Genomic DNA, 10,569 nt, shown 5'->3' on the forward strand with positions numbered 1-10,569 from the left:
AAGCTTTCGTGTCCTCGGTTTAGCCATTGTGTGGTTCCACCATACCCCAAGGGGTAATGGTTTATATGCATGATGTGTTTACATGCTTTGATAATTGAAAATGCTGTTGAGCTTTATGTGCAAGGGCTTTTAATATGTATGTGTTGTTCCACTTAGACGGTTAGCCTGAGTATGTGGCGTCATACAAGACGGTGACACTGTGGGTGGGTGCAAGTGGCGTCTTGCACTAGTGTGGGTAATAGACGTATTCCTGCATTTCTCTGGCCAGTAGATTAGTTATAACACACATGACATGATTATCTGCTGCATTGCACTATTTTGGAAATTATAATGTTTAACTGTTTTTGGAACTTATATTGCACATGTAAGTGAGCTTGGGGTGGAAGATCCTTGAGGACCATTTGTCTTACTGAGATTTCTGTATAGAGATCTCACCCCACGTTTGAGGCGCTTATTTCAGGTTCAGGTAACCCAAGGGCTGAGACCTCTAGCGACAGGAGGCAGGAGCTTAGTTGATTGACATGTTTGCTGATTATGCTGATGCACCTGCTTAGTGTTTATGTTTTATCCATTATCATGCTGTTTGTATTGAGTCTTGATGAATATGCTGTTTATTTGGTGAGCGTGGGGATTGTCCATGCCACGTTGATTTGATGATGTTAAGTTTTACGAGTGGTATTAATGTATCAGGATGTTGTCCAGACTACGTGTTGTAGATCCGTGACTTAGATACTCACTTATTTATCTATTGAGGTATTTTAGTTAGCTGTCTTTTGCAATTTACATGCAGCGATGTTTTATGAAATTGATTAAGTAATCAACTTGGCTAACTTTAATGACGTCATAATTGAAAAGAAAAATATATTCCGCATATTTAATTAAGCGTGGCTTAATACGATGACATGTTAACAAACCGGGTATGCACGAGGTGTTACATTTTATGGTATCAGAGCACTTTCTAGGGAAAAGCTTGTATGTATTGTAATAACTTAGGATTGTTTGTTGCGAATTTGTCTTGTGTGTTTCCTCTGTTGGGTTTTTCTATGATAATGCATGGGTGACCACATTGCGTGGGTCTGATCAACTCATTCTTTGTGTTAACTTGTGCAGAGTCATGGTAAATCCTAGTAGAAACCGCGAGACGAACGAGGATCGGCCGGATCCTGTCCTGACTGCATTGGCTGAGATGCATGTGGCTAGACTAGCCGATCAGGATGCCACTAGATTGGCCAATGCGGCAATGATGGACGCCGTTCGAGAGGCGCACCGGAAGGCCACCAAAGATGTCCTTGAGGCAAGTAGACTGGCGAACATGACCATGATGAGGTTCATGTTGAAGGAGATGCGGGCTGACCGCAATGAGGGTCAGTTCCCACCGCCACCACCTCCACCGCCACCACCGCCTCCACCTCCACCTTATCTGCAGGACGAGAGCCAGAGCCATGTTGAGGGCACTGGTCACCTTACTGGGGTGATGGAACCCTATGTGGAGCATGCTGAGGATCGCGATGTGTTAGACCGCCGGCTTAATGCTTTCCGCAAGCATAAGCCACCTTCCTTCGATTGGTCTTATGATCCAATTACTGCAGCGAGATGGCTTAAGGCGCTGGACAAGATCTTCCGGGTCATGCAGTGTACTGATCCGTAGAAGCTGATGTTCGCCACATATATGCTGGAGGGCGATGCCCATGAGTGATGGATGAACACCTCTCACGCTTTTGAGATACAGGGTCATGTCATGACATTGCCATTCTTCGAGGATTGCTTTCTGAGTCGGTACTTCCCTTATGATGCGCATGAGAGGAAGCAGGGGGAGTTCGATAGGTTGGTGCAGGGCTCCTTGTCTGTTTACGAGTATCTGGCAAGGTTTATTGACCTGGTGAAATTTGCACACTTTCGGATGGCTATGCCTACTCCGACTTTCTTGGCTGCTAAGTTCCGTAGGGGACTTAGTGAAGAGATAGTTGTTCCACTTGCTGGAGCGGCTTCGAGAGATTTTGGGACACTGGTGCAGCAGTGTCGGGACATCGAGGATGTCTGTATCACGAGTAAAGCCAAGAGGGCCAAGATTGCTGAGACGAAGGGAACGAGTAGTTCCACTTCCTGGAAAGACAGGAAGTTTGCTGGAAAGGGAAAAGGGAAGTAGTTTGCGGTTAGGCAGGCGCCTGGCCAGTTCAAGAGGACTTCTTCGCAGCAGGGAGGTTTTGCTAGGCGTCCTTCCACTCCTAGGTGTTCGGGGTGCGGAAAGAAGCATGCAGGACATTGTGTTGCGGGGCAGCTGATCTGTTTTCATTGTGGCAAGGAGGGCCATTACTCTAGAGATTGTCCATCGTCGACGGCGAGAGCTGCTGCAGTTCAGCAGTTCCACTACAGATGGTTCCCCTTCCACCTACTTCGGCACCTGCAGTGCCACCTACTATTGGACGTGTGTATACGTTGGATCGCCAACAGTCGGACCGAGCTCCGAACCTTGTTAGAGGTACTGTTTCCATTGGTGGATCTTATGTTGATGCATTGTTTGACTCCGGGACTACGCATTCTTTTATTGCTACCCCGATTGCTGTGGGGCTTGAGTTTCCCATGTTTGTGTTTTCTCCACCGTTGCGGGTGACCACCGCCACCGGAGAAAAGTATAGTTCTACCACTGTACATTGAGATGTCGTGTTTCAGTGGGATGGTCGTGACTACTCGGTAGATCTGATTGGATTGCCGATGGCTAATCTGGAAATCATTCTGGGCATGGATTGGTTGTCCAGGAATTGTGTGATGATTGACTGTTGTGTCAAACGAGTGGTAATGTCTCCGTGTGATTCCACAGCCAGTTCCTCGCCATATATTTCATTACTGCAGGCTAGGAGAAACTTGAGAGCAGGGGCATTCTGTTATGTCATGTTGGGAGGTTTGGTGAGTGGGACACATGAGGATATCACTGGCATTTCTGTGGTGGGGGAATTCCTCGATGTGTTTCCTAAGGAGATTCCAGAGTTTCTGCCACAGCGGAAGATAGAATTCTCCATAGACTTGTTGCCTGGTGTGGGGCCTATTTCATTAGCTCCATATCGGATGTCGCCACCGGAGTTGGCGGAGCTGAAGAAGCATATTGAGGATCTTTCAGCGAAAGATTTTATTGATCGAGTGTGTCTCCTTGAGGAGCACCAGTCATCTTTGTGAAGAAGAAAGATGGGACAATGCGATTGGGCACTGACTACAGGCAGCTGAACAAGGTGACAATCAAGAACAAGTATCCCCTTCCGCGTATTGATGATTTGCTGGATCAGCTCAGTGGTGCTTGTGTGTATTCAAAGATTGATCTCCAATCCGGATAACATCATATTCGGGTGAAGCCGAAGGATGTCCCTAAGACCGCGTTTCGTTCGAGATACGGTCACTTTGAGTATTTGGTGATCCCTTTTGGACTCACGAATGCACCCGCAGTGTTCATGGATTACATGAATCGAATTTTCCAGCCGTACCTGGATAAGTTTGTGATTGTCTTCATTGACGATATCTTGATTTACTCCAAGACAGAGGAGGAGCATGCTGAGCACTTGAGGATTGTGTTGCAAGTGCTGAAGGAGAAAAAAACTTTACGCTAAGCCTTCCAAATGTGAGTTTTGGCTCAAGTCTGTGAAGTTTCTTGAGCATGAAATTTCTGCTGAGGGAATTGCAGTGGATCCCAACAAGATTGAAGCTATGCTGGATTAGGAGAGGCCCAAGACGGTTACCGAAGTGAGAGTTTCTTGGGTTTGGCAGGTTACTACAGGAGGTTCATTAAGGGATTCTCCATGATGGTTCTACCATTGACTCGCCTTACCCGGAAGGAGACTCCATTTGTGTGGACTCACGAGTGTGAGGAATGCTTTCAGGAGCTGAAGGAGAGATTGACTATCGCGCCTATGTTGATCCTTCCTGATCCTGATGAGCAGTTTGAGCTTTACTGTGATGCTTCTGGAAAGGGGTTGGGCTGTGTTTTGATGCAAACCGATAGAGTTGTTGCTTATGCTTCGAGGCAGTTGAAGCCTCATCAGGAGAACTACCTGACTCAGGATTTGGAGTTGGCTGCGATTGTTTTTGCTTTCAAGATTTGGAGGCATTATCTATTTGGTATGTATTTTGCTGTGTTCAGTGATTACAAGAGTTTGAAGTACTTGTTTGATCAGAAGGAGCTGAAGATGAGGCAAAGGAGATGGATGTAGTTTCTGAAGGACTACGACTTTGAGTAAAAGTATCATCCTGGCAAGGCCAATGTGGTAGCTGATGCTCTGAGGCAGAAATCCGTGAGTCTATTCAGTTTGTTGATTGGTGACTTTGATGTTATTGAGAAGTTTCGAGACGTGTCGGTGACTTCCTTGTTTGGGGGTGCACTACTCGAGATGAAGACTGTGAGAGTTAAGAATGAGCTTATGGAGAAGATCCAAGATGCGCAAGTGCAGAGAGAGTTCCTGGATTACGTGAAGAACCAAAACGATGTGTCTTGAATGAGGATGGACTTTTGTTGTTCCAGAAGAGGATTGTGGTTCCTCGAGGTCCTTTGACCGAAGAGGTGATGGCAGAAGCCCATAAAGGTCAGTTCACGGTTCACCCTGGTGCTACAAAGATGTATCAGGACTTGAAGCGTAATTTCTAGTGGCCGGGTATGAAGAAGGAAATAGCTGTGTATGTGTCCAAGTGTTTGATTTGCCAGAAGGTGAAGATAGAACACCGGAAGTCATCGGGTAAGCTTCAACCATATGGTAAGTGATTAATAATGCTGAAAGTCGCTTTTGAGACGAAAAGTGCAGATATCAGTTCTGCTACTCGGTATAAATGCGTACCGATGAAGTATCCCGGAAAATTATAATAAGTTTGGGAATATTCCTAGAATAATATATAGGACTTGTAAAACAAGTTTCAAGTTAAAATAATGAGAACTGGTGCCAGAACTGATACTGGCTATGTAAAAGCGCGTACCAAAATGGTGCTGCGAAAAATAAAATAAAAATATGATAAATTTTAGAAAATTGAGTAGGATCAGATTCCAAAGTTTGGGATTAAAATGCTAAGCGTAGCTATTAGTGCTAATACTGTGTGATTAAGTTTAAACTAGCTATATATAAATAAGGGCATATGATCCTAGGTTATTTGGTGCCTCCTACGTGAATATTTCTGAACTTCAGTTGCTGCCTTCTCCTTGCCACCTTCTCCTCTCTTCATTTGTGAGCCAAGGAGCCACCTTTCTTCATAAAACCTTCACCTAAATACCATTGTTGAGTGAGAGTTGGTCACTCCTAGAAAATACCTGTATAGTGATGAAATTGCTATGAAAATTTCGTCGCTAATTTCATCATCACTACTATTTTCCATCGCAAATGATTTTGTGAGGGAATTTGTGACGGAAAGTAGTAGTGACGATGAAATTAGAGACGAAATTTCCATAACAATTCTGTCGCAATACAAATTTTTTCTAGTAGTGGGTCTTGTGAGAGTGTTGAGTGCTTCCTTTTCTGAGTTTGGCCACTGTGTTGGAAGTGAGAGGGCTGAGTTCTTTGTTAGGTGTGGTGGGAACCATTTCCTTAAGTGTTGATGCTCCAAGAAGCAACCTTTGTGAAGAAAGGAGCCATCTTGAAGATCATTTTCGTGCACTTGGTAGTCAGCACTTTGGGAGCTGCATAGTGAGCTCCAAAAGCCTCCCTTATTCTGTTTTGAGAGCCTTAGGTATGTCCCTAACCTTAATCACGAGTTTTCTTTGTTTAAAGGTGGAGTCTTGGTATGTTTAATGAGTTAAACAAGTAACCAACCAGTATATAAACCTAAATGGGCTTAAAGATGCATGCTTTAACGTGTAGAAGTGTTAAAAGTTGAACCTTTGATGGATATCTTCGCGAAATGCAGAATCTGCATTCTGTCGCGAAATATCCGGATATGATATCTGGATATTGATATCCGAATATGGGGTCTGTTAATATCCGAATATGGATATCCAGATATGATATCCGGATATGGCCCCAACATATATTCGGATATTCTGGGTTTTCGAAGAATAGTAGCTTTACTGTTCATACAGAAGGCTGTTATGAGTTTGTGGACCCTAGATTGATGAAGAGGGACTTCTGTAATAATTAATCTAAGTCAGAATCAAGTGATTAAGGGCTTGTGGCTCTGTGAGAGGCCTAAAGACATGAAACGTAAAGGAAAGACGTTGTCTTTTGTCGTTTGCTTGTAGAGTTTGAATATTAATTCTTTATTGGTCCAAAACAGATTGTGATTCTGTTGTGTTTGGGCTTTGAGCTTGGTTGGACTCGTGGCTTGGAATTGTTAGCTTGCAAGGTAAGCTTTCGTGTGCTCGGTTTAGCCATTGTGTGGTTCCACCATACCCGATGGGGGAATGGTTTATATGCATGATGTGTTAACATGCTTTGATAATTGAAAATGTTATTGAGCTTTATGTACAAGGGCTTTTAATATGTATGTGTTGTTCCACTTAGACGGTTAGCCTGAGTATGTGGTGTGATACAAGACGGTGACACTGTGGGTGGATGCAAGTGGCGTCTTGCACTAGTGTGGGTAATAGACGTATTCCTGCATTTTTCTGGCCAGTAAATTAGTTATATCACACATGACATGATTATCTGGTGCATTGCACTATTTTGGAACTTATAATGTTTAACTGTTTTTGGAACTTATATTGCACATGTAAGTGAGCTTGGGGTGGAAGATCCTTGAGGACCCCTTGTCTTACTGAGATTTCTGTTTAGAGATCTCACCCCACGTTTGGGGTGCTTATTTCAGGTCCAGGTAACCCAGGGGCTGAGACCTCTAGCGGCAGGAGGCCGGAGCTTAGTTGATTGACATGTTTGCTGATTATGCTGATGCACCTGCTTAGTGTTTATGTTTTATCCATTATCATGCTGTTTGTATTGAGACTTGATGAATATGCTGTTTATTTGGTGAGCATGGGGATTATCTATGCCACGTTGATTTGACGATGTTAAGTTTTACAAGTGGTATTAATGTATCAGGATGTTGTCCGGACTACGTGTTGTAGATCCGTGACTTAGATACTCACTTATTTATCTATTGATGTATTTCAGTTAGTTGTCTTTTGCAATTTACATGCAGACGATGTTTTATGAAATTGGTTAAGTAATCAACTTGGCTAAGTTTAATGACGTCATAATTGAAAAGAAAAAGATATTTTGCATATTTAATTAAGCGTGGCTTAATACGATGACATGTTAACAACCTGGGTATACACGGGGTGTTACACTATTCATGTTTCTTTGTTCAGCCTGGATCGGTTACAGACAGTGTGAGTACCAACCTTAATTTCTTTGGAAGTTCCATTTTATGCTGAGAATCAATGGCGGAAAACCTTACAGGGTTCTCAAACTGTAAATATAGTTGTAACTAATTGTTCACATTCATGTTTGATACATTTATATATAAGCTAACTTTTTTTATGTTACCTATAGGGAGCTGAAAAACAACCAGCTGACTAGCACTTTGGATATTGGGAGTATTCTCGTACCATTCAACATTCATCCACCCAAGAACAAAAAGGCTTTGGAGGCAGCACAAAAAATAGCAACTAAACATGCAGAGTATATTAACTTCATTTGATAGGACAATAATAATAGAGTAAAGACCCAAATTGGTCCCTGACAAAAAATGCGGTGGCCAAATTAGTCCCTAAGAAAAATAAACTCAAAAAAAAGTCCCCAACAATGTCAAACAGGTCCCACGTTAGTCCTTCTGTCAAATGAAAATTGACGGAGTGAGTGACGGTGCTGATGTGTCACGTTAAGTGACATGCGGTTGCCCACGTGGAGTGGTTGGACGACGTCGTTTGGTACAAACTCAGCCACTTGGACAACCCTTTTTTCAAAAACCCAATTTTGCCCCTCACCTAACCGTTGGACACTTTACCTTTTCCCCCTCTTCTAACATCGACACTTCATCGTTGAGAAGGAAGGAAGAAGACCGTCCATTAAACCCTGGTGCTTGCGTTTAGAATATTGCCAACTTTTTCCAGAATCGAAGGGAACCAGTGGAAGAAAGAAGGGCCATATTTGGATACTTTGTGAGGCTGAGCATTCCGTTGAAAAAGGTATGAGTATTTATAAGTTGAAACTTTTTTATATTGTTGTTTGTCATCCTTTGTTTAATGTTTGTGGTCCCCATGTCGTTCCCCTTTGTTTAATGCTTGTTTTTGTCTGCACGAAGTGGAACTTTGTGGTCCATGTTTCCATTTAGGGTTTCGTTTTAAAAGAAAGTAACAACTAGGTGGTGTGGTCCCTGCCATGGTTGACCCATTTAAAAATATTTAAAAACCCCATGTTAATCGTTGGAATACATGTCTGCATCCATAAAAAAGGTTGCTTTTTTATTGCTTTGTATTGTTTAACACTTTCAAAGTCTGTGGCTTCATGGTTTAATGATAGGATTGGTTTTTTGATTTTGACAAGCATTGCCAATATTTGACAGAATGTACATCTGCCTTGATGCTTGTAAGAAGGGATTCAAAGCTGGATGCAGGCCCTTAATTGGGTTGGATGGATGCTTTCTGAAGGGCTATTATGGAGGTCAATTATTGAGTGCTGTGGGTGAAGATGCAAACAAACAATTTTATGTGATTGCATATGTCGTGGTTGATAGTGAGACGAAGGACAATTGGAAGTGGTTTCTGACATTATTACAGGAAGATTTAGGGGACCATGCAGTATTTGGTTGGAACTTCATCTCGGATCAACATAAGGTAAGGTTTTTTTGGTTGTGCTTCCAATTATTTATTTCATATAGAATTGTCATACTTAATTGTATTTTGGTTGTTAATGAATATTTTGCCATAGTCCTGTTGTTGATGAAGTTGTCCTTAGTAATTCTGTTTGATGATGTTAATGAATATTTTGGATTGCCAAGTTTGTCCTGTTTGTTCTGGTTGCTGTCATTGATGACCATGTAGTATTCTGTTTGCTGTCCTTCGTATGTGTGTTCTGGTATATGTGTTATGTGTTGTTGACATTGCCTTGCTGTTAATGAATATTTGCAAGCAAGCTTCTGCCATTGCCATTGCTGTCATTGATCTTATTGAATAATGTGGATTGTTTACAATTTTTTCATGTCTGTTGCTGCCAATGTCATGCAGCATCTTGTTTCTGAAATCATGTGGTATGTGTGTTGTGTTTGCCTTATCTAATGATGTTTAATAACCTTAACTAGTCCCCCATAAATATCATCGAGGTCCATTTTAATCCTTGTTATTTAACAGAAGGGACCATTTTGGTCCCTAACAATATTATCGGGGGTACAAATTGGTCCCTACAACAGTTCTTTTAATATGGTCACCTAAAAATCCAGCACTGTAAATTCCCCTTATACATGCTAATATTATTCATGCTGATTTGAGATTGTATTTTAATTTTTATTCACTGTCATTCACATACAGGGACTTGTCCCAGCCTTGAAGGAAATTATGCCAGGTTGACACCACAGGTTCTGTGTACAACATGTATGGAAGAACTTCATCAAGCAGTGGAAGGATAAAGAGACAAGAGGAATTGTATTGGAATGTGCTAGATGCACCACTGTTCCCCAATTTGAGAAGGTCATGCAAAGGCTGAAGACTCTAAATGAACCAGCTTGGAAGTATCTTGACAATATACACCCTTCAGCATGGGTTAAAGCCTATTACAGTCACTGGCCTAAATGTGACAACATCACGAATAATATGGTTGAGGTGTGGAATGCAAAGATTGTCAATTATAGGGACAAACCTATAATGACATTGTGTGAGGAATTGAGATGCTACATAATGCGAAGGATGGCAGCACACAAGAGGATTCTACAAACCACCTTTAGGGGTAAGATAGCACCGGCACAACAGAAGAGGCTGGACCAGTTGAAGGTTACAAGCAATTCTTGGACACCAACATGGACTGGAAACTTGGTCCAAGATCTGTATGAAGTTTCTAGAAAGGGTCAACGTGTTGGGATGAATTTAACTCAGCAAACTTGCAGCTGTAATGTGTGGCAGCTGACTGGATTGCTTTGTGAACATGCCATTGCTGCCATTGCACACAAGAATGAACCTGTGGAAAATCATGTTCACCAATGGCTAACAGTGGATGCTTTGCATGCCACTTATGAACACACTCTGAATTGACAATCCTGCTGAACCAAGAGCCAGCAGCCCACCACCATGCAATCCTGCTGAGGCAGTGACCAGTGAGACAGCAGCTGCAGCTAGCAGTGGCACCAGAGCCAGATTCATGAGCTTCATGACTACACCAGGACTTAGGCCACCTAGGCCAGCCCCACATAACTGAACATGAATTGTAATCACTGACATTAGGCCAGTTCGAATGTCTTAGGAGGCATTTTTTTGTTATTAGGCCATTAGCTTGGAATTGTAATTAGGCAAGTTTTTTGGTTTACTTTGGTTTTGGCCCTGTTTAAATTATTCACCAATGGCTTTTTTTTGTATGCCTCTGGTTATGGCCATATTAAGTATGAACACTTTGTTTTTTGGGAATACATAGTGTTCCTACTTAATGGTTTATTATGTCAGTGCCAATTGTAAGTACACAGTCA

At 42.3% G+C, this 10,569-nt stretch overlaps 1 protein-coding gene across 1 annotated transcript; it reads left to right on the top strand.

Annotated features, from left to right (window-relative positions):
* The first annotated feature begins 1,240 nt into the window (after window positions 1-1,240).
* On the top strand, window positions 1,241-10,141 carry LOC133307755 (uncharacterized). Its single transcript, XM_061508309.1, has 3 exons — window positions 1,241-1,364; window positions 8,445-8,734; window positions 9,512-10,141. The coding sequence occupies exons 1-3, from the start codon at window positions 1,241-1,243 to the stop codon at window positions 10,139-10,141; spliced, it is 1,044 nt and encodes a 347-aa protein (XP_061364293.1).
* The last annotated feature ends 428 nt before the right edge of the window (window positions 10,142-10,569 follow it).

Source organism: Gastrolobium bilobum, unplaced genomic scaffold (assembly GCF_033153095.1).
Source record: "Gastrolobium bilobum isolate Gb01-03AN ecotype WA unplaced genomic scaffold, APGP_CSIRO_Gbil_v1 utg6313, whole genome shotgun sequence".
NCBI lineage: Eukaryota > Viridiplantae > Streptophyta > Magnoliopsida > Fabales > Fabaceae > Gastrolobium > Gastrolobium bilobum.

Excerpts from the sequence above, each read along its gene's own strand:
- LOC133307755 (XM_061508309.1), top strand. The coding sequence starts at position 1,241 with ATGATGGACGCCGTTCGAGAGGCGCACCGGAAGGCCACCAAAGATGTC. Across the intron at positions 1,365-8,444 it reads GCGGGCTGACCGCAATGAGG|CATTGCCAATATTTGACAGA; the intron begins GTCAGTTCCCAC and ends GATTTTGACAAG. Across the intron at positions 8,735-9,511 it reads TCATCTCGGATCAACATAAG|TGGAAGGATAAAGAGACAAG; the intron begins GTAAGGTTTTTT and ends TTCATCAAGCAG.